Source organism: Chionomys nivalis, chromosome 5, assembly GCF_950005125.1.
Source record: "Chionomys nivalis chromosome 5, mChiNiv1.1, whole genome shotgun sequence".
In the NCBI taxonomy this organism is placed as follows: domain Eukaryota; kingdom Metazoa; phylum Chordata; class Mammalia; order Rodentia; family Cricetidae; genus Chionomys; species Chionomys nivalis.
In genome coordinates, this window is record NC_080090.1 from 53,105,098 (window position 1) to 53,129,013 (window position 23,916).

At 43.1% G+C, this 23,916-nt stretch overlaps 1 protein-coding gene across 4 annotated transcripts in view; it reads left to right on the forward strand.

Moving 5' to 3' along the window:
• The window catches only part of Pbx1 (PBX homeobox 1), a 307,671-nt gene that overhangs the window by 254,963 nt on the left and 28,792 nt on the right, over window positions 1–23,916 (forward strand). For 2 of the 4 annotated variants that reach the window (XM_057769555.1, XM_057769557.1), the window contains one exon: window positions 18,433–23,541. The exons of the other annotated variants lie outside the window; for them this stretch is intronic. In XM_057769555.1, the coding sequence (XP_057625538.1) occupies window positions 18,433–18,525 (93 nt within the window). In that variant the 3' untranslated portion in view covers window positions 18,526–23,541. Of the gene's footprint in view, window positions 1–18,432; window positions 23,542–23,916 lie in introns of those variants that run through there. 4 annotated transcript variants of the gene reach the window in all.

Below are 23,916 nucleotides of genomic sequence, written 5' to 3' on the forward strand. Positions count from 1 at the left end.
ACAGGGTTTCTCTGTGGTTTTGGAGCCTGTCCTGGAACTAGCTCTTGTAAACCAGGCTGGTCTCGAACTCACAGAGATCCGCCTGCCTCTGCCTCCCAAGTGCTGGGATTAAAGGCGTGTGCCACCACCGCCCGGCTCAAGTTGGATTTTGAAAGGGTTAAATTGTATACAGATGTGCCTTCAGTCTGCTGCCTTTGGATGCCATTCGCATCCTGAGACCAGGGACTAGGGAGGAGACACAGGCTGGTGACATGAAGGGGCTGAGAAAAATGGAGGGGTCCACACACACATGGCCAGACTCTGACAGGTTTCTTTCATGACAGAACTCTGCCTAAATCAGAAGACCTTTAAAACTTAACCCCATGTTAACTCCTGCATTGAAAAATGGCCCCCCCTTTTTTAGCTCATAGTTGTTAATAAATCAAAAAAAAAAAAAAGAAAAAATGTGTTGTAATGCTACATACATTCATCATTTTTCCTAGCTGCCAATTTAAATCCTCTTAAATCTATCATAAGCAAATATGGCTAGATCACTCAGTGGCTTGTTCATTCATTCTCACATTTACCCAGTCACTCTCTCATTCAATAACCATAAGCATTTTTTTTAATCTTTGAGGAATGCATATCTGTCATGTAACATACAGGTTGAGTTACAAAGACTCTCTGTACCTGAAATAATACAAAACTCTGATGATGGGGCTAGAAAAATGCCACTGCGGTTAAGAATGCTGGCTGCTCTTCCAGAGAACCCAGTGTCAAGTCTCCCAACTGTCTAATTCCAGGCCCTGAGAATCCAAACCCCTCTGATGGCCTCTGCAGGCATCAGGCAAGCACATGGTACACAGATATACATGTAAGCAAAACACCCATACACATAAAAAACAAAGACAAACACACACACACACTCTGAGGCCAATCATCTCGTGAACATCCAGTAGTATCTTAAGAGTGCACCTTCCATCTGCCAGACAGCCGTACTCTGGGCTTAGTGCAACTGCAAGTATCTTCTTCTGCACGCTTCTTTTCTATTTATAGATTCAAGGTGAGCTTGATTGACTTCAAGGCTAGGGTTGTGTTCACTCCAAAGTTCTCTACGTCCATATTCTGTGGGCACGTGCAAAGTATATGGTTCAGTTCTGCCCATGTGACTATGGACAGCTCATTTTCCTTTGAGAAGATTGAGTTTCCTGAATGCCAGAAAGGATGATTGAGCTAGTCGTTATGTAAGCCATTGTCCACGGTCATGTTATATTTATGAACAGTGATTATTTTCTTATGCCCAAAACAATGTAGCATAAGGAGAGATGTTCAAAGCCATAAGTAAAGAGAAATTGTGGCACTGGGAAAATTAAACAAAGCTCAACTATGATAAACACCATAGGTTTCTGAAGGGGACTGCTCTCTTGGGCTGGATTTTGCTTTCTGAATCCATGCTCGTAGACAACCTTGTTTTAGGTAGACTATCACTGTTGGTTTCTCAGAGAAATCCCACTGTTACTGCACAAAAGTAAAACTGTGTAACATTTTGAAGTTCCTGCTTCATCTCTGGTTATATGTGACCCAGAGCGGATTCTTTTCCATGTCTCTAAATAATAGATATTTAGATATTTTACTATCTAAATATGCTTTAGTTTTGTAGTATAGATAACAAATGAATAAACGATTTATTCAACAAATATTTATCAAAAACCATCTAATATCCCACGTCGGTAATAGAAACATTAATAGGACATAGCTCTGGCGATCCATAAGGTCACCAGGAGCTAATAGGGGTGGAAGTTGTCTACCTTAGTCATCTGCTTCTTAGACAGAGCTGTGCCATCTAATGTAATCAATATCATACATTATCTTAAAGGAATCTTGGAACTGGCTATCATAAGAAGCATTTACGTATGCATTCCAACCAACTAAACTATATGAATTGCTTATAAATAGGATTGGTCTTTGCCATGCAATCTTTTATATGTTTCATACAAGCAACTAAAGCAATGGAGCTTTTGCCCTGATGAGAACAGTCTGTTTTAATCTTGCTCGATAAGTTAACCATTAAAAACACCTAGCTATGGAGCACCTGGTATATGGCTAGTATAAGAAAACGGGTTTTTAATTTTATCTAATTTCAATTAATTAAAGAAAGAATAGCTACTTGTAATTACTGGTTGCAGGGATGGGCAGTGAGGCCCTCTATGTGCGCTGCCAGCCATTTGACAGTCACCCAAAGTGATGCCATAGCGTGAGAGGCATGGCTGTACTGTGGAGAAGGGCAGACTTCTTTAAAAAAACAAACAAACAAATAAAACAAACAAAAACAATGCTTTTTGCTTTTCTAAGCTAAATAGTACCCTTATTAAAAATTAGCTATGTATAATAAGTTAATATGTATTAGCATAAAACTAGGCTGTAAGCAAAGAAATAATATAAAGGAAGATTTAAAATATAAATATAGAATTACCTACATTTATTATAGTCTCTACTGGCAGTAATTTTCAGCTCTCTCAGCTACTAATTCACCTAATTATGATTTTTCAAGCTTGCCCAGGTCATGTTCACGGTGAACCCTTTGGCTAAGACTCCACCATTGCGTGCTTCTACAAAGTGCAGGCTCTGTTTCAGTTCCCTCTGGTCACCTTTGCAATCCTTTGCTTACCACCTCTGTCTTGCCTCCTCCTGCCCTGCTAGTCTATGCAAAATGTGACCTGCCCCTCCTTTCCTCCTATTTATTCTCTCTGCCCGGCAGCCCTGCCTATCCTTTTTCCTGCCTGGCTATTGGCCATTCAGCTCTTTGTTAGACCAATGAGTGTTTTAGACAGGCAAAGTCATACAGCCTTGTTAACTGAATTAAACAAATGCAACACAAAAGAATGCAGCACATCTTTGCATCATTAAACAAATATTCTACAACATAAAAAATGTAACATATCTTTTCCTAATATTCTCCAACAGTCGTGTTTTCACTTCTGAGGGCAAATTTTCTGCAACTTAGCGTGCAGATTGTGAATGTGCATCTGGCGTCTTGGTGCATGCAGTGTGCCTGTGTTTTGGTTGCTGTACTGTGTCTCCATATGCCTGCCCCTTTCTCATAATTTATAAAGACAAAATGGCGAGCAGGTAGAGGAGGAAGGGCAGAGTCCATAGATGTGGACAGAACATTCTGGACTTTTCCAGGCAGTCTAAGGTTTTCTTCCTACAGCTGCCCCAGCTGACCTGACCCTCATACTGTCTTAGAGCCAAACAGTGCAAGGAAAGCCGTCTAAAGCCAAACAAGGTGGTGTGTTCTATTTGCATCTTTGCTTTTGACCTGGTATGCTTCCTTTTAAAGGGGATTATAATCTAATTTTTCATAAGAAAAGCTTTTGAAATATGTATAAACAGAAACTCCATAGTGACTTCCTCGAGTGCAGATAGTCAAGCTTCCCTTCCTTCTTCTGCCCTTTCCTCGCTTTATAAATCCTGTGTCCTTGAGCTGCGAGTCCAGTCGGCCTTCCTTGCCTCCCCAAACTTGCACAAAACCTTATTCCTTCAAATCAACACTTGCAAGAGATGATACATCCACCCCCTTCAGGAAGTGATCAGTCATGGCCTCAACTGAGCTTCTACCAAAAGGACCCTGCCGGGGAATGGTGCTCTGTCAGACACCGCACTGCCAGAGAATATGCTCTGACAGACACCGCACTGCCAGAAAATGACACTATGACACTGGACGCATCAGGTCCTTCCCATCACCTTGCCCAGTCTTTCTGAAGAGACCTCCCACAAGCTCTGTGCCCCTTTTAGAGGGAAAAGGACAACAGACATGGCTCACCGAGTGTTTAAAGTTTAGAGCTGAGCTGTGCCTCCAACAATATATTATGTCAGGAGCACTAGCTCATAACGTTTATTGAGTTTCCGACTAGAGTCTGTCAGCCGAGGCCAGAAAGATTAAGTATGTTACCTAGGATCAACTGACACGGAAGCGGCGGAGCCAGGTGTCGACCCGGCACAGCCACAGTCTAAAGCCTCTGGACTTTCTCTTTTGTCCAGATGGACCTGTAAGCCCATAGACCTTAAACTACTCACAAGGAAGGAGTCGCCGAGGTCCTCACAGTACTAGTGTCCATTAAGGTGCCCTGTGATGGGTATTTTGAACCTAGCGGGTGTGAAAAAGAACCGGTTATCCCTCTTTGGTTCCACATCCTCGCTGATTGCTGTCTTGTCAATTCCATCATCAAAATTACAGCTAGAAAGTTATAAGGATAGACCTTTCCTGCAGGTGCCTACTCTTTACGTCTGTTGTGGCTTTTTACCCAAGGACCCCATGAAATTCAGAAGCGTTCAGAGATCAAAACCAAACCAAACATCCCTGGGAGAGCTTAGGCAGTTCATTGTCACAGAAGGAAAGACTCACACCTGGTGTACGGAGTACACATAGCAGTTAGAAGTAGCTTTGTGGCTGCTGTTGCTGATTTTTCTCATCTGGGGAGCAGTAAGATGGTAAAACGGGGGACCTTTGCCTGTGAATATTTTAATAGCTTTTGCACGTTAAATAATGGTGCTAGAAGTTTAAAGGTCAGCATGCAAGAAACTGGAACGGCAACTGTTTAATAGCCATCTCTCCCGGACAGAGGGTAAGAAAACCCCTCACTTCAATGGCCCAAGACTTTCATCAACTTTCTTTCCTCCTTGTGCACATAATACTCTTTTAAAAAAAAAACTAAAAGGCTATGACTATGTTATCATTTGAATAAAAGTAAGGAAGATAAATAGGAAAAAAATATATGGCAAGAGTTAAAATTTTTAAAAGCATGAGACAGTAAGAAACAAGTATGAAAGAAAAATATACTATTCACTTGTAAAGTAATGGTAGGATTAAATTGGCAGGAGAGTGATAAAATTGTATTTGAAATACAAAATAAAGGTTAAAAGCAAGTATTAAAGAGAACAATAAAAACAAGGTCAACTAGAGTGAGAGGCTAAATAAATACCATCATCAAAGACACAACGGTTTAAAACAACAGCCCAAGTTGTAATAAAATAAAGAAGTCTTACAAAATTGTAAGTTAAAACACAATTAAAAAACAATAATGATAGAAAAATAACAGGCCAAATTGATACTTACAATTGTAATAATTGCTAACACTAACTTGCTTTTATATGTGAGCACTTTATATGCATAAATTTAATCCATATTTACTTTAAAATGTCAACATTTAAAAAACATAAGCAAAATAGTTTGGAGGTGCATCAGAATAATTCGCAAGAAAAGTTGTGAAGGCTAACAAGATGGACCTGCAGGTGGCAATTCCCATTGTTTAATATTTTGTAAAATTCCCACAGGTACCTAATGCAGAATTCTCTTTCTCTTTCTCTCCTGGAGTATCTGGGGGCTATGAATGTCCTTCTCTCCTGCGCCCCAGTGAGGTTGTCCTTGGCTAGAAGCCATCCTCAGTGGTCACAAGTCTCAGTGTGGCTCAGACCTTGTGGCAATTCATAAGCATGTGATGGAGCTCAGCTTCAGAATGTGGCTCACACTCTTGGGGTGTGCTGGACAGCATCCTGGAGTTGGGGATAGAGCCCTTTGCTCATCTATTCCTGTCCTCTCCCTGAATCATGGATTTCTGAAAAGGATCCTGCTCCTTGTGTCCCCAAAATGCACCTCATCTGAAACCTGATACTCACCCTGTAGACCAGGCTGGCCTCGAACTCATGGAGACCCGCCTGCCTCTGCCTCCCGAGTGCTGGGATTAAAAGTGTGCACCACCGCTGCCCAGCTGAATGCTTTTTAAATGAGTCTACATGAAGTGGTTACTAACACCAGTTTTGGGAGTGGTGTGATGGTGGGATTTTTAGAAGAGGTGGTTTTCTGGAATAGGTTGTTAAGACTGGAATATTTGGGGGATGTGGGGGTTCAAGACAGGGTTTCCCTGTATAGCCCTGGCTGTCCTCAAACTTGCTCTGGGAACCAGGCTGGCCTCAAACTCACAAAGATTTACCTGCCTCTGCCTCCTCCCCTTCTTCTTTGGTTTTTCCTGCCTAAAGTTTGCACAGACATTTGTTTGGGTAGTCTAGAATGTCTCCCTACCAGGGCTACTGAGAAAGGCTTCCCCCACCCCCTCTGCCTCCTTTGACCTTTTCTATTTATTTTCGTTCTTACCGTCTTTGACCTCTTGCTCACTCCCATAATTGTACCACAGCATGCTAGAAATCTCTCACAGGGAAGTGGATAATTGTAGCTGTTCCTTCCCTCTCCATCTTCTCTGTGGGGAAGGTGGTGTCGCTGTGGTTTTGAACTTGCTGCAGGATTCATGTCTTCGCTCATTCCCTCACTCATTCAGCAGATATGCTCCCGTGGTGTCTTCCTACTTGGTTTTGGTTAGGCACAAAGGAAGAAAAAAATAATCGTCTTGCTGCCCATTCTCTAAGCAGGTTGCCATCTTGTCTCATGAATTTCTGCGTCTGGTACTATTTTTCATGGGAAGGGAGAAAAATCCATCTAAGTTTTCATAAGTAAGTATTTTTAAGAGAGCTCAGAAATGGCTTGGTGATGCTCTCCTTGAAGACCAGAACCCCACTTCATTCAGCTTTTTTTCCTAACCGCTGGGATTGGTCACAAGTTGTAGTGGTTCCTTTTCACCCTCAAGTTGGCCACGTACCAGAGGCCTACCGGAAATATAGATTTTTTTTTTCCTTTATATGTTTTGTTTAAATCTTGCATGCACTTTTTCTCCCTCCGCCCCCGATTACAAATGACTAGTTAGTGTGGAAAATTAGAGAAAACAAAAAATAACACAGGATAAAATTACCACTTACTTATGCACTTCAGTCTTCCGGCTCTTGTGTGTATGTTTTTATGTGGGTGTAGAAAAGTTACCTGTCATTTTGTAGCCTACTTATTTTCCCAAAAATATGTTATGAATATTTTCCATATTATTAAACGTTCTTCTCAAACATAACTTTAAATAGTTGCATTGGAACATGTTATAGGGCAGGTCCATAATTCTTACTATTATTAATAATACAGTGGTAAACCTCCTGGTTTAGAAAATACAATGCATATGTTCTATTATTTCTTTGGGTAAATTTCTGGGAAAAGCATTGCTACGTCAAAGGATATTAACGTGTCTAAGGCCTATGTCATGAATTGTAAGCGTGTCTTCTGGAGATTTCTGTGCCGTTGTTGTTCCTACCAGCAGCTTCTAGCTCCGGTTCCCCTGCAGCCTCAGCAGTAATGCCTGACAGTTTTTCAGTCCTTCCTGAGCTGTTCTGTTTTAATTTGTATCTTTTCCATCAGTGGTGTAGTTGGATTTTTTTTTCTCCACACTTACTTACTGGCTTTTTATGTGTTCTTCTTTCCCTCTCTGGCCTAAAGGACTGTCATACTACAAGGATATTAACTGTCTGCACTTAGCTAACACTTGGAGGACAAAGCTGTTTTCAAATGAAGGAGACAGGTGAAGAACGGAGCCCTGGGTCTTTTACTCTCTCTGTGGGACCTTGAGGGGGGACCCTGGTTGTACACTCGTCTCCCTGCAGTCTGAGTTCACTTGACATCTTCTGTATAGAATTCTGATCTATTTAAAAATAGATTCAGCACTGTAAAATAGAACCTAAAAATTACCCAAATGGACCTAGAGATAGGTGGCAATTTCAACATTTCTTTGAAGATTTATCTTACACCTATTGTTATCTTAAGTCAAATGAGTAAGCCTAGTTCATAGCCAGGTTGAAAAAAAATAAAAACTACATATATTTTAAGGCCTGTTTATTATGACCTCTGCCTGACTTAGGTCAAGGAAGTGCTCCTTTAAGAGACTTGATGCTTTTTCTTACGTGCGTTTCTGGATCCGCCTCCGTATGTGTTCTTTGACTATCTGTAAGTAGCGCATTTTTCTAGACTCCTGAACTCGAGTGGCTTACCATCAACCGCTCCGCCTTCTCGTCCCATACGACCACATTTAGAAAGGCCGAGGCAGATTCCCCATCCCTCAGGACAGCTGGGCCGTTTCCACTGCAAAGATTTCTGTAATTAGCTAAGGAGGGGGAAGGGTAAATTTCAAAAGCCCAACCCTCTTACTCTTAGATGAGAATCTCGAATTAAAGTAGGTACCTGCTGGCATCCACGGACTACCTCCAGAGTAGAGCTCCCGAGTTTGAAATGGTTGGGTCCATAGATTATTTCAGCAGTCAACAGAATTTTTTAAAACAGCACCCTCTGTAAGTGCAGCGGGCACAATAGTGCCTAGTGTCCCTCAGCACTGTCTGCCTGCGTCTTCCCCCTCAGCTTCCCACCATAGCCCACCCCCCACCCTTCTGTTAGCTGTAATGACCCTGCAAACACTAAATGGCATTTGAGTGCATTAAGCGGCAGACTCTCCAGTGACATAGCAATTACGGCTCTGAAATAGATTTGGTGCGTCACGGAAGATAAGGGTTTTGAAAGTTTCTGTTGTGATTATAGCCTGTAACTCCCACAAATAATAGGCTTCAAAATAAGAGGCTGCCAGCGAAGCCTTTGTGGCTTTGTCTCAGTGATGGCACGTAAATTGCTATTAATGTCCTAAGTGTACTTGAATATGCCAGTCTTTGGGATGTGGAGTTGGCTCAGTGTCTCTCTTTACACGGCATGTCATTGTTGGTCTGATAATCTGGGGTAATTGCTGTCTCTTGGATGGTCAGAAAAGTGTAAGAGGTTTGGCTTCCTGTGTGACAGTAAATAGCCTCAAGATTTACAGGACAAGGGCACGTTCACAGACCAGGCTGTGTGTGTCCCTGTTTAGCTACCATCACCACAGTGATACATGTACTATATCTGTGTATACTCCTGGCTGCAAAGCTCAAGCCAAATCAAAGGGGACAAAAACTCAGTGAAGAATTCTGCCCAATATGGGATCGCTCAATTGGATAATTTATCCCAAAAGTTAAAAAAAAGAAATGTTTTGCTTGGATTATCTAGATTTGGCTATATCAGTAAACATTGTCTTACATACCTACTGTTTTTCATTATAAGTAGGTGTGTGTGTGTGTGTGTGTGTGTGTGTGTGTGTGTGTTCTGAGTGTCATGAGAAATTTCTGAACCTATTTTAGTGACACTTGAACATCAGGATATGTGTTTTTTGATCACTGTATCAGTGTGTGTGTGTGTGTGTGTGTGTGTTTTAGTTTGTGAAGCTCTGAGGATAGAGGATGTTTATTCAGATATAAATACAGTTCTCTACACCAAGACATCTGTATTTAGCTGAATGAAGCTGAGCTTATTTTTCTTTGCCAGAGATCAGGATAATCTTTGAAAAGTTAGATAAGCACTGGGCGTGTAAGTTTTAGCCTCGTGTTTACTGTATAGTTAGCCTCGGGACCCCTGTGTATCTGTGGGACACAGAAACCTTTTGTGTGATGACTTTACTTGTACTTTTAATAGGAGTGAGAAACCAATCCATCCTAGAACTGCAACTGTCCACTGCCACATTCTTTGTGAGCCACAAAATAGGACAATGGGCTTCGACCTTGGTCTCCTGTGCCTTATATAGCAGTATTAATTCTGGGCCTTCAATTATAGATGAATTTAGAAAAAGCCATAGTCCGCCAGGGGCTAGGGAGCACTAAAGTAGATCGTGACCCGGGAGTTGATCTCAAGCATGCTGCATAAGGGATCTCAAGCATGCTGCACAAGGGTGTTGGTGGCATGCTACACTAGAATGCCGCTGCAGTTGATACTCATTCTGCACCCTGCAGACAACAGACAGAGGATGTGGGAGTTCCTTGCCATGAAAGAGTTTGTTCACACAGGTTGGATTTACTGTCTGACTACACATTGACAATATGAGATAAACCATATTAACTGGCGAGGGGTGATACACTTAGTGGTGGCTCCTCTGAGCCCTGTCGCAGAGCCATGGAGAATGTATGCCCACTAGTACCAAGGGGAACTGTAGGCAAGCGGTGGAAGAACTGAGAATGGCCTGGCTTTTCCAAGGCTGGTCTTGCAGTTTGTATGTTTTAGCATTTACTCAGTAGCCCAGATTTCCAAAAGGCAATCCACAAGCATGAATTACCTGCCTTAATCCCTGAGTGTCACAATCTAAATATAATGACTCTACGTTGGTACCCAGCCTCAGCTTCCAGCATCTGAAGCATCCAACATATTTGCTCATAATGGGGCCTAAGTTTGTTCAACCCAGTTCCTGAGTTTTAGTGTTCTCTCCTGGAGAGTAAAAATGAATTTGCATTGATTTACGGGCCACAATGTATTTGTGGTCCTGAATAAACAAATTATCCATCCTTCATAGCTTTGCAGCCAGGATGGGCTCCAGCAGCCAAGGCCCCATCTTCCCAGGCTTAGGATACGAGGGAAGTTTTCAGATCATCAGGTCTTCATCCATTCAACATAGGCACTTCCTGAGAAGCTACTGCATTAGGCATGCTCCATGTCTTCCAATGGCTTCCTTCTTGTTCCATTACCTACCATCTCACTGAGGAGATAGGTCAAAGCAATGGTGAGATCAGGTCTTGGAGTGAGACCCGATTCTAAGATCAAGTTAGCATCTTAATCTTTAAGGGACTTCGGACACTAAGCAGAACTGATTTGGTGAGGAGGAGAGCTTCTCATCCACACAGGAATTCCTGTACAAGGGTTCTCACATGCAAGGTCGGCTAAGCTAGTCAACAGAAATGATGCTGAGCCACTTAAGGTTCCAGGAAATTCCCAAAGGAGGCTGCCTAATCTAGCAGATAAAAATATTATCAAACAACAACAATAATAAAACTGAATTTTTTTTTATCTTAAATCCATATTTGGCATCTGTAGGGGTATTCTGTGTTGGATATGCCACCTTCATTCCTATATCCTAAATAGAAGCTGGTTTGGGGTTTCATCCCTGAAAAGAGAAAAGATGGGGGGGGTGGCATTTAAGAGCTACGTCTGTACATTTTAGAGCTTTTGCTATCTCAAAGTGGTGACCCTGCAGCTTTCTGGATTCTAGGGAGGGAGAGCACCTTCCCCTTCTCCTTAGTCTTTCTGCAGACTGCTGCTTCTTGAGATGGTCTGTGAGGCCATGGTGCAGTATCCTTCTCAACTGCTCTCCCTAAAAACAAAGTAACACCATGGAAATGTTAATCACAGAGAACTGTTTGCAATAAGCTGTCTCCCTGGTGGCAATTTAGTAAGGAAGGAAAGGTTACCGCCTGCATATAGATTTACCCAGACAATAGACCCATTTCTACTTGGTATTTTGATTTTTTTTAAAAAGTACATTATTGCTTTTATATAGTCAGACTGAATCATGGAGCTCAGAGACCTGATACTCCGTGTCTCCCCATGATGGAGAATGGATGCTATGGTATCCCAACATGCTTGTTTATGTTTTCCTGTGTTCCCTTCAAGAGATGTCTATCCCAATTTGTGATGTGCCAGACACTGTGATAGGCTCTCTGAAGGCAGAGACATATTTCATGGACTTGCTCCTGATCTTCGATAAATGGCGGCGGGGGGTGGGGGGTCTTGTGAAGGAACGCATGCAGTGTGGTGGAATAGGTGGGGTGATGAGGTGTTTCCTGAGCCTTGAGGAGCCTGGTGGAGATATGGACACTGCAAAGGAATGGAGTTGCAAGGATAATTAAATTTGGTCTTGCATGGAGCATCACTGGGTGCTTGAGAGCACTGTATTCAAGGAGAAGGAAGTGGGACTGCTCTGTTACGGGAATTCCTAAGGAGCCAGAGAAGGTTGAAGTTGTAAATGAGAGGGTTGACTTGGGAATAAACACAATCAAAAATGCTGTAGACTTGATGAGAACATTGAACCTCATCTCAAAGCCAATGGAGTTGGTACAGGTTTACCCTGGGTGGTGATATGATCAAAATTACATGTTTGAGAGATCCCTTTGGGGAAACTGGAGATGAGATTGGAGGAGTGCCAGGCTGGGCCCAGATCTCTTTCCCATTGGAAATTTTCCTGGGAAATTTTAAACTAGAGGATGACCCCTAGGGGACTTTCCAGTCACATTTGTACATTCCAAAGCCTCTCTTGGTGAGCACTCACAGGGTTATCATGGGAAAGCACATTAGGAAAATATTGTTCTTCTAGCATGATAGGAAAATAATAAATGAGATCATGTGTAGAGACACACCTATAATCCCAATGCTTGGGAACCAGAGATAGGAGGGGTACAAGTCTGAAGCTAACCTGGGCTACATAATTGAACTCTATACACATTTGAGAGAAGAAAAGAGGAGGAGGAAGAAGCAGAAGAGGTAAATAAGGAAGTGAGAGAAAAAAAAAGAAGAGAGATTAAGATTACAGATCTTGGCGTAGCTTCTATGTGAACTGATGTGTCTGGCATATGTGGGAGCTGTGTGGGAGCATGCGTACATGCGTGTGTGTACCCCACATGCAGCCAGAGGAGGAAAAACGATGCTTCCATCTTCTTCTTTTGCTTCCTCGTTGGCTCACCAGCCTGGGTGATTGAGGGCCTGGAGCACGTACACCTCTTCGTCCATGCTGAAGGTATCTCTGGTAATGGCATCTGGCCCGTATGCAGATGTAGCTTAACTTGGTGCTGACATCAGCCAGTTTGTAGCACCTCAGCGTATTTCTGGGTTGCAAATGAGAGTTTCTTAGTGCCAGGCTCGCTTGGGCTGTCACATCAGGTGATGAATTCTCTGCATCAATGGCATGCTGCTAAGGTAAGTGCAGAGGAAGAGCGGGGAGGAGAGGAGACGGGACAGGCGCTGCTTAGCCTTTGCTTTCAACTAAAGAGGCTGCAGAAACCGCCAAAGCCAGGGAGAGGCCACTGACTGCTGGGCCCTGTTCAAAGAAAGAAGCAGAGAAGAAAGAAATAGAGGCTTTGATTGCAATCGCCCTGGATTGACTTGGGAGCTCATCCCTCTCTCTCTCTTCAGATAGTCATGCTTGGTCTATAAGTATGCTTCCAGCAAAGTCTGTTGTGTATCAGATTCTGAGCCAGGTTCATCAGATTGGGCCATATAGTAGATTCACTCTGTTTCAAGCACTTTGGTCGGGTAATAGCTTTCATTTGTGTTTTGAAGATCTATAATTTTTCTCACTTTGAGAAACTGCTTCATTTAGTTCCAGTATTATACCTTATATTTCCCCCTCTGTAAGGTTCTAGGTGGAACCTTTTCCGTGACCTTTAGGCGTCCTCAAGTGACATTAAAAGTGAGGTTGGGTCTTGCTTCTCCATCACGTGGAGATGATTCTCTCAGGAGGAATGTTTTCAGAACCGAAAAGGACTAGGTCCTCACTGGTGCTTTCCGAGGTTAACACTGGGTGGTGTCCATTATGAAGGACAGTGTGCAACAGACAGTGAAGGGAGGAACTCAGGTGCAGAGAAAACACAGAGTCTTGGTTCCTGCCTCCCTCATACCGCTGCTAATGAGAGCATCCTTTCTTCTCACTACGCCCAGATAATAAACACACAAAGGCAGAGCTTTCTGCTTAATATTCACCCACAGTCAGGGAAGAGGGAGAGAATTGCTCCCGAGGGTTAACGTGGCAGTAAGCGAGGTCAGCTGTTTCCCAAGATGGCACAGCCTCTGAAGGTCTTACGTTAAAGCTGGAATGATACCTCGGAAGCAGCCTCAGTGATTTACGGGAAAGACGGTGCAGTCCGGTTTGCTTGCCGCTTCTGAGCTAGCTGTTTCCAGCGGCTACAGCAGCAGGCAGTACTATTCTGTACAAAGCACTTACAGAGGAGGGAATTCTCCCGGGTCTCCCCGCACCATGGTACCACGGCACTGCGGCCTATCTGATTTGAACCTCCCATGCTACTGTCTCCTAAATTTGGCAGAAAATAGGGGATCATAGTTGATATATCTTTGGGAAAGGTGACTGGCTACACAGTTTTGTTTAAGGTCACAAAGTTTTCCTGGAATATGGGCTTGGGACTAATATGGAATGGTAATTGTCAAATCTCAGAAGCACATGTCTATGTGTGTGTCCATTCTTGGGCTTCTGGATGGAAAAGGGAGTTGTGGTGTTTTGTTTTATTTTGTTTTTATAAAACTAGAAGGTTTATTATATGTATTTATTTGGAGTACAGATTTCATATATTTTCCTTCCCTGGTCCAACGGGCATATTTAAAATATTTGTTTTGATATTTAGTTGAACTAATCCTTGTTCATCATCTTCGAGTTTCCCGTACTGCCCCACCCCCCTACATCTAGTACTGGCCTGAGAAAGTAGAATTTTTAAGAAAAGCATCTCATTTCTTTGAGATGCTCCAACCAAGAGATAATTCAAAGAGACATCTCTCGGTATTTCTGAGCAATACAGAATTCCAGCCCTTCCTTTCAAATCACAGGACGGTTAATATTCTCTCTTGAATACTTCCTCAGGGGCCCCACTTCGACTGCTTTAATGGAGTTATAGCATGGTTAAGTGAGATGGTGATGGTCATCTCACACTGGCCTGTGGTACGTGCCGTGATGCAGTGCGAATTGCTTTCCTGGGATTTCTTTCTCATGCCAGAACAATCTTAAGGTGGCTTTTCTTTTTTTCCTAGCATTGTACTCTGTCTGGTGGTGTTGTACTTAAATATCTTTTATCACTTTCACCGAAGATCCCATACTATTCAGCCAGCACACATACAAAGGCCTGCCTACTCCCCTTCTTCCCCATGCATGCCACAACACATTTCCTTACCTGCCTCCCTGCCTCCATGCCTACCTGCCTGCCTGTCTGTCTATCTCTATCTATCTATCTATCTATCTATCTATCTATCTATCTATCTATCAAAATATCAAGTAAGCATACACATATGAAATTATTAAGCTAGACAGATATCAAAGTGCTGACAGTAATTATCTCTGAGTAGTAGATTATGGGTGTTAAATACTGTGCCTTTTAAGCTTGTCTTTTCTAAATATTATTGATAAGCAGTCCCTATTTTTTTAAGGAAAAAAAGATTAATAGCATTAAAATATTTTCTTGTAGAAAAAGAAGTATAGTCACTATTCTCAGCCAGCCACAAATGACACCAGAATTTATATGCCCTTAGTTGGGTGGTAAAGCAGAGGCACCGTCTCCCCATGACAACCTGTGCTAGGAATCTGAATCTATTCTGTTTCCAGTATGGATTTTACTGTCAAGTCTTTGCCCCTGGAACATGAAAAGACCTCACGTTATGACAGGATTCTCATACCTTCACTGTTCTCAGTGGACTGTCCCAAACACACACACGTGAGAGAGGTCCTCCAGCAGTGAGAGCAACCATCTGAAGGATTAGGAGGTTAGAGGTTTGAGCTCAGAGCAGTCATTCATGGGCCTGAGGTTGGGGAGGCGTGTTCTTCTTGGAACTGCCTGGGATAAACCACTTGCTGTCCACAACTTTCCCTTGTTAAGGGTTTGATAAAAAACCTACCCTATGCTAAAATGACTGGTGGAAGCTGTTTTAAATGAAAAATCTGGCTTTTCTGGGAAAGTGGGGGAGCATCATTGTGTGAGCCAATGGCAAAGGAAGCCAAGCTGAGGAAAGAGGGCAGAGAAGAAGCTGGCTTCAAGTTGAGAAATCTGCATCCCATCTCAGTCGAGGGCCAGGAAGCCTTTCTCTCACATCTCAGCCACCGTGTGAAAGAGATGAAACCAGACACCTGTTCCTAAGGAGCACGCAGACATTCAGCCTTCTTCTTACTATGGAGCTGCTAGCATTATAGCGGTGCCCCCTCCCGGATGTGAATGATGATGTCTGCCCATCGACTCCAGAGTTTCCAAAGAATAAAACAAAAGGACAGATGATAGAAACTATTTTTACCAGGGTAAGACGTGGTCTGTTTGACCTTATTATCCACGGTTGAGGTAAATTGCTTCCAAGAATACAGTGTTTGGGGCAGGAGACACATTTTAGTGCGATGGCCTCAAATACAGATATCAGTCATGTATCATGATATAGAAAAAGTCAGTCTTGAACTTCCTTGTTTCTGTTGTATTTTGTGAAAAGACTGTCTACTCCACAAACCCTTCAGAACAGTTCCTTAGGTTGGAGCCAAGTGCCTGGTACAAATGGCCACCAAGGGCCCCCGTGGGCTTACAGTTCCTCATTTTTGCTGTCACTCTGGTGCCTCCCACAGTGGTGGCCATGATGAATGGCTCGAATAGCCTTCTTGAGGGTCACCTCAGAGTTTGACTCCTCTGCAGAGTATATTTATTCCCAATGTTCCAACAAGACACAGTATTGCCCTCATGGAAGCACTCACCTTCTCCTCTTTCTTGTTCCTTCTTTTTTTAATTGAAAAAAAAATGAGCAATATATTCTGATCATGTTTTCCCCCTCCTCAACCACTTCCCACCTACCCAACCAATAACTCTCTCTCTCTCTCTCTCTCTCTCTCTCTCTCTCTCTCTCTCTCTCACACACACACACACACACACACACACACACACACAAATTAGAAACCAAAATGCAAGAAAAGAACAGTAACAACTAAAAATCCAAACAGAGATATATAAGACAAAAATTCTCCAAAAATACCATTGAGTTAGTCTTGTGTGGACCTTCTACTGCTGGGCTTGGGGAGTCTACCCTTAAGTGTGGTTAATATGCCCAGTAAGACTCCATTGCAGAAGACTAATTTTTCATTTGCAAGTAGGTATCAATTGCAGATAACTTCTTGGTTAGGAGTGGGGAATCATGTCTATTTCATCCTGGCAGTGCGGGAACCCCATCTGACTTGAACCTGTACAGGCCCTGTGGGTATTGCCACATGCTTTCACTTGCACATTGCTCTGCTGTGTCTGGAGGACACTGCTCCCCTGGTGATCCACCACATCTGGCTTTTACAATCTCTCCGCCTCATCTTTCACACAGGCTGTGAGCCTTGGTGTGGAGGAGTAGATGAAGACATCCCATTTCGGACTGAATGTTCCAAAATCTCTCACTCTCTGTACACTGTCCAAGTTTGGGGTCTATGCATTAGTTTCAGTCTACTGCAAGAAGAAGCTTCTCTGATGACGAACGAGCAAGGCACTGATGTATAAGTATAGGAAAATGTCATAAGGAATCATTCTGTTGTTATGTTTCTTTAGCAAAAGTATTTAGTATTTGGTTTCTCCCTAGGTCCATGTCCTATCCAGTCTCAGGTTCTTGGCTACCCCAGCAGGGTCAAGCATGTCTTCCATCTCACGGAGTAGGCTTTAAATTCCATCAGAGTGATTGGTTACTCTCACATTGGTGTTGCTATTGCACCAGCGTATCTTACAGGCAGGTCACTAATGTAGACCACAGCTTAGCTGGATAGATGATTACCTTTCTCTTCTGGTAACATGCAGAGTACCTTCCAATTCTGTATATACTAGTTGGTGGGAGTGAAGCCTCCAGTTGGACACCAACCCAATGTCTTGGTGTCCGAGGAGATAGATGAGCATCGTCTTCATCTATAGGACCTTATCATCAGTTTGTGGAGAGCCACCAGTATCCTGGCATTAGCCTGAGATGTTTGGGGGATTTCCATGGGGCCCTTTTGGCCAGTGATTTAAGTAGATGTAATCTATTCCTGGCACTGGAGGTTTCCCTTGGTGGCATAAGATGTCTAGTTGGGGCCTTGTCTCCCTCGTTATTTGGTGACTCCATTTATATTTCTTCATGTATGTATTTAATCACTCCATTTATATTTCTTTCATAAACGTATATAATTTAGGAAGCTTCTTTAGTTTCAAGTTTTCATATGGTCCCGCAAATGACCCTTAATGTTATTTGTCCCTCCCCATATTCCCTCCCTTTCTCCTCTCTTCCATCCCTCTTCCAATTTAATCCTCCTGCTCCAGTCTTCCCCTTCTCTCTTCATAACAATATATCCTGCTAAGTACATTAGTTCTCAATGCTCCAGCAAAACATTGCCCTCGTGGAAGTCCTCACCTTCTTAACAACAGGCTCCACTGTTGATTAGGCTCTGTCTTGAATTATAGGTCATCCACGGTCTTGTCTCAGCCCCTTTCTTGAGTACATGAACTATACTCACTCATCACCATGTACCAAAGAGATTCTAGACCCTGGCATCAGGACACACAGAGCCAGGAAGAACTTAAGCATCTAGGCTGTCCTTCTTATTCCTCAGAGGGGAACCAAAGCCAGCCATGTTTAGGAACTTTACTCTCATCAGTGGCTCGTTGTTGCAAAGATTAGAACCAAAACAGAACCCTCTGGTCTCATGACTAAAAGACAGTTGTTTCTCCATAGATAGCTGGAACCGAACTGCAGACTCTTAGAGAACTACAAACACATCACACAAGTGGGAGGTGTCAGCACCGGATTCAAAGACTCACTGGGAGGAAGAACTTATCTGTGGGTGGGGGGACTATTATCATCCTCAACGCTACTATGTGCCCATTTTATAGGTGTCCCCATGTGCCAGGTGCCAGTCCCTTCCACAAGTTGCCTCATTGTCATTGTCTGCTCAAAACGGCCACCTGATCACAGAGGACTGACTTCTCTCCCTTTTTCCCTTCTAGGCTAATGGAGGTTGGCAGGACGCTACTACCCCTTCATCAGTGACCTCCCCTACAGAAGGCCCTGGCAGTGTTCACTCTGACACCTCCAACTGATCTCCCAGCAATCGCATCCCGGCTGACCCTGTGCCGCAGTTGGGGCAGGGGCAGGAGGGAGGGTTTCTCTCCCAACGCTGAAGCGGTCAGACTGGAGGTCGAAGCAATCAGCAAACACAATAAGAGTCTCCTTCTCTTCTCTTCTTTGGGATGCTATTTCAGCCAATCTGGACACTTCTTTATACTCTCTTCCCTTTTTTTTCTGGGTAGAAGCCACCTTCCCCTGCCTCCAGCTCTCAGCCTGGTCTCTGTCATCTTCCCTGGCCCTGACCTCTGTTCTAGACTCCCCGGGTTCCTGCCCTCTATTATATCGCTGAAGGATATTTTCAACAATTAGAGGAATTTAAAAAGAAAAAAAAGCAAATTACAACGAAAACAATAAATGTATTTGTATGTTTTCATGCTGGTGGTTTGAGGAGCCAAATTTACCTCACTCAGAGCCCTCACCCCTATGTTGACAGGCAGTCCTTCTGTCTCTCTTGTTATTCTCACTACCTCTTAGCAGGAATACACCACACTGCCCTACTCATTCCAGGCCACTCTGTCTCCATTTGCCCCTTCTTTCTGGGAACAATCCCAGTTTATCTCTCTTCTTTCTGGCCCCATGTATTTGCTGGGGACTGCCATAGCTGGCCTTCTAAAGGTGCCACAAGTCCCAATGTAGCTCTATCAGATCAAATCCCAGGCAGAAAGCCAGGTGGGGGTGGGGGGCTGGGACACACAGGATTCCTACCAGCTTTCCCATCTTCTTAGGAACAGTTCTTGGTCTCAGAGGCACAGTCCATAGAAACCATTCAACACTTGGGCAGCAATGTTCCGAACCTCATGCAAGCCAGGTCTGAGAGGGCTATCCCGATGGCTGCATCCGTAAAGAGTGAAGGCATCTCATCCTGAAAGGCTTCACTATCTCTTCCTAGACATGCGCACACATACGTCACATACGTAACACACAGGTGGACCCACACACAACCTGACACCTTTGCTTGGCAGGATGCTACTCCCTTTTATCAGTGACCTCCCCTCCAGAAGGCCATGGCCGTGTTCACGCTCATGCCTCCAACTGATCTCCTGGCAATCTCATCCTGTGCAAATGTATACATTAGCAATCATATTACTTTACCGGTGAGCCTGAGAGAGAAGCATAATGTGCCTGGGGCTTCTAGGACCCACTAGTATGCACTTACCACAGCGGAATGCACAGGCGTTTATTGGCATGCGGGTCAGGGTTCAAGTGTAAACAGTTTTCATTCCCACCACCTCTGGGGCTCTCAGGGAGCCAGACACAGGACTCACCATGTCTATGATGGATTTGGCTGCTTTGTCTGTGTTTTTATTATATTATCTTTTCAAAACATTATAGTGCGGTGTGGCCGTGTTCTTGGCTTCTTCCTCTGAAGAAGAGAGTGGTATAGTATGTGGTTCAGGTGAACTTTTTACTGATTAATTTGAAGACATAACAATCATAGAGTAAGAGTGATGGGTTTTTTTGTTGTTGTTGCTGCTGCTGCTGCTGTTGAAATAATCACAGTAATCTAAATACCACGGGACTGAAAGAAAGTAACATTTTCTAGAAAGGTAGTCTTGCTTTTGACTTGAGCTGAAATTCCCCAGTCAGCTCCTCCAGCCTTAAAGATGATAACTTCGCCAGTAGATTAGGTGGCGTATGGTCAGATATCTTCAGGGCCTCGTGTTCTTCATCTGTAAAATGGGAACTGTTATGCTTGGCTTAGCAAGGGGCTTTTAAGAGGCCCAGGAGACTGATTTTGTTTATATTTAATCTCTAAGTCTGATGCTCAAGGAGAGCAATGCCCCTGTGATGAACTGTGTCAGGCTAGGGCAGAACAAGACATGATTTTCTTGTTCTAATTTCTGTTCGTGGTCTTATTGTCTTCAGCATAACGACAAAGCATTGCTTTAGAGACTTTCTGCTCTGATTTGGTTTGGGTCTTTTAGTCTTCTTAGGATAGAGAAGAGATTCGAACCTAGACAGGTAGAACTTTATTTTATTAGCTCCTGGTTGAATCTAATATGTGGCCTTGCCAGTGCCTGTCCCTGTCACAGCCACTCTGCTTCAGAGACTTCTGGGAAGAAGTACAAGAACTTGAAGGCTACGAAACCAGCCCACAAAGTCACACGCATGCCACACGGCACTGCGATGACGGGTAGGAAGTTTGCTTCGTTTGTGCTTAGAGGAGTAGGGCCTGCGTAAAGGGAAACCTGAGGGGATAGATATTTGAAGATGATGCAGAAAGTAATTATTTGGCAAATGAAAATCTGTCTAGCCAACCCAGGTCACTAGAAAGACTGTCAACTAACCCATGCCATGGTCAGAAAAGGGTGCCTAGGAGGGACGTCATCCCCAGTCTATACAGTGTTGAGAACCAGTGGCCTTTGTCTTTGTGGCAGGAATATATTGAAACTACTCATACAAACATGGCTGGAGCTCATCATTTAACATGGAGCAAAGTGAGAAGAATCACTCCAGATCTGGCCTGAACACATGAGGGGATGAGTGGAACATGCGAAAGCAGGGCTGCCTTCACACAGGCATCTTCTCTCCAGGCAGTAGCAGCCTCACCCAGCACTTCACCAGGCCTTCTCTAAGCCCAACACTTAGCCCGTAGCCTGTTCTCCATGCCTACTGTCACCTCCAACATCCAGGTCTCTGTTGTCAAGCAAGGCCAGAGAAAGCTGGCAGCCTCGGGATAGGAGTGGAAAGCGCGTGCCTCTAGACACCCAACTCGACCCCTAAGTTCCGTGCCCCAGGATGCCTTCACATTCGAAGTACAAATGGGGGTGCCCCGTTTCCCCCAGCAGCCGTTTTCTCCTGAGACTGGCAGTGGCCTTGGTTGTCACCGAGTTACATTTGATTGCCTCTTTCTCCTCTTCCCTGGAGCAGAACGGACTCCTTGGCAGCAGTTCAGCCTCCTGGCACCTTCCTTCCACTTCTTTCCCTATGGTAGTGGTACTGTATTATTATTATTGTTATTATTATTAATTTTTGGCTGCCTTTTCTCACACCTACCTTCACCTCTTTCCTTCTCTTTATTTTTCTGCCCAGAAAAACCTGACTTCGATACCAAAAAAAGATAAAACTACAGAAACTCAAATTTAAAAAAAAAAAAAAAAAAACCTTAGGAAAAAAAAAGTAAAAAAAAAAAAACTCGACAATTCTTTCAGCTTTATTAACATTTTCCATCGTTTCTTGCGACTTGTGTCTTGTTCTTTGTAGTATTGATGATGAACATTTGATAATGAATGTTCTTGTATATTCAGATAAAGAAAAAAAACCAAAAATGCGGTCTGGATTTAATAGTGTTTATAATAAAAATTTTAAAAATGACCCTCATAGCACGCAAAACAGGAAGGGGAAGTTTCCCTTCTTTCTGTGACAATACACATCATTCCTGCATTAGTTTTTAACACCAAACTACCTATGTTCCTCATTTCCCCCCATTTTTCTTTTTATTTTCTTGCATTTGTGAATTAGTTCAAGAATGCTAGAAAAGTGTCAAGTTGTGTACATCCATTTCTTCTTTCACAATGTTTAAAAGTGACCGTAATTCATTTTGTAAACTAAAAAAAAAAAAGAAAAAAAAAGAAAAAAAATAAGGTTGGAATAGTGACATAATAGGTATAACCTAACTCATTATGTTTATTAATTTTGAGACCCAGAAATAAATTCTTTTTTCTTTCTTTATTCCTGCTCTTAAAAATACAAAAAAAAATAGTTTTGTTTCATGTTATTTTGGTTTTGTTTATTTGAGGGGGGGTGCTTTTCTTTCACTGTCCGGGTTGTGGGTCTTGCTGGTTTTATTCCTTAAGTATGTACTCAAGGTGATGTGAAGAGGGGCCGCTGTAGGGGAGGCTGCTTTGTGCTCTGCTTTGTTTTAGCTGATGTCAGAAACAGTGGTAAATCCCAGAGCCACACACCCTTGCTTTCTTGCATGCCCAGGATGTGTGGCACCCCTGTAGTCCCCAAGATAATGAGGCAGAGACTTGCTTCTCTCAAAACTCACAGAATCTGTCCAGGGAAATTCTTAAACCAGAAGGAAAGACTTTTTGCCTTTGTTGATTCTGAGTGTCTTTCTTTCTCCTTGATTAACGTCAATCGTCCAGGAGAATGCTTCCTACAAGACAGGATTTTTCTCCTGGCAGAACTTCACCGGAGGTACTGCCATGGTGGGTACCATTACCAAGTAGAGTAGAGTCAGGAAGCAGACCCCAGGCTCAGGAACCACATTCGCCAATTCTGGGTGGAGAGTTGGTGAGTGATAAGTCGGAGTCCAGACTGCAGACTGAATGCTAAAACGCTGGTTTCTGAGTCACTGATGGTGCCCTCGTAACTAACCTCCGATTAGGTTGATGTCTGTTTAAACTGCAAAGCAGGATTCCTCAGAAATTTAGTGTTAGTTCTAGGGAAAAAGAAAGCTACATTGTTGGACAGAAGGTCAGTTTTGGACATCGCTCCTTCAAACGTTCAGATGATCAGAAAGCAGACAGAATTCCAGCCAGATACATGATGAAGAAAAGAACCCCTCTGAGTCATGGAGCTGTGCTGTAGGCAGCTGTGCTCTTGTTTCTACCCTGAGAAAGGCAACCTCTTCACATCACCTTTATGGTTTCCGGGCTAGCTCAAAGCTTTCTGGAAACCCCTATTTTTTTTGTAAACTTTTTTTTTTCCCCTCTTGTTAAAATAAATAAAACATTGAATGTTCCCCCTCTTTCTCTCTATGACTTCTTCCCTTTGGGGGTTTCATTTTGAAGTGTTTTCCTTTGGTTGTTGATTTTATCGCCCACCCCCTCCGCCTCATTATTGAGAGTATAAACCTGCAAAGCTCTGCTCTACTTTGGTTCCAAAAGCTTAAGCTTTTCCGCTTCTGCGAGAGCACAGGCTTCTGTCCCCTTTGATTCCAGCTGAACTTTTGTTCTCTAATGATACTAACACGATGTAGGTTTTACAGTCTCCTAATTTGTACTGGTAATGCAGATTCCAAATAAATAGTTTCTTTTGTTGCAAAATATATATACATACACTTGTATTTTGTGTAGATTCCTTCTTCTGTGTTGGCAACTTCGCTTCCCTACGTGGGCCTGGGTTACTGTAGCTTGTGCTCTAAATAGTTGCCCTAGTCTAGGCCATCAGTTTTACAAAGTGAGGGAGGGAAAGGAGGGAGAAACAGAGAGAGGGAGCGATGGAGAGAGGGAGGAAGGGAAGAAGCCATAATAAAATCAACTCTACTGAAGGACAGAGTAACTCATCTGTTTTCTAAGTCGTGACTATTTGCCCAATGAGCTATCTTTGCCTTCTCTGGAAGGGTCTGGTCATAAGGGAAATTGCAATTCTCAAGAGATGCTTCAAGGAAAAGAATCTAGATTATAAGTAATACT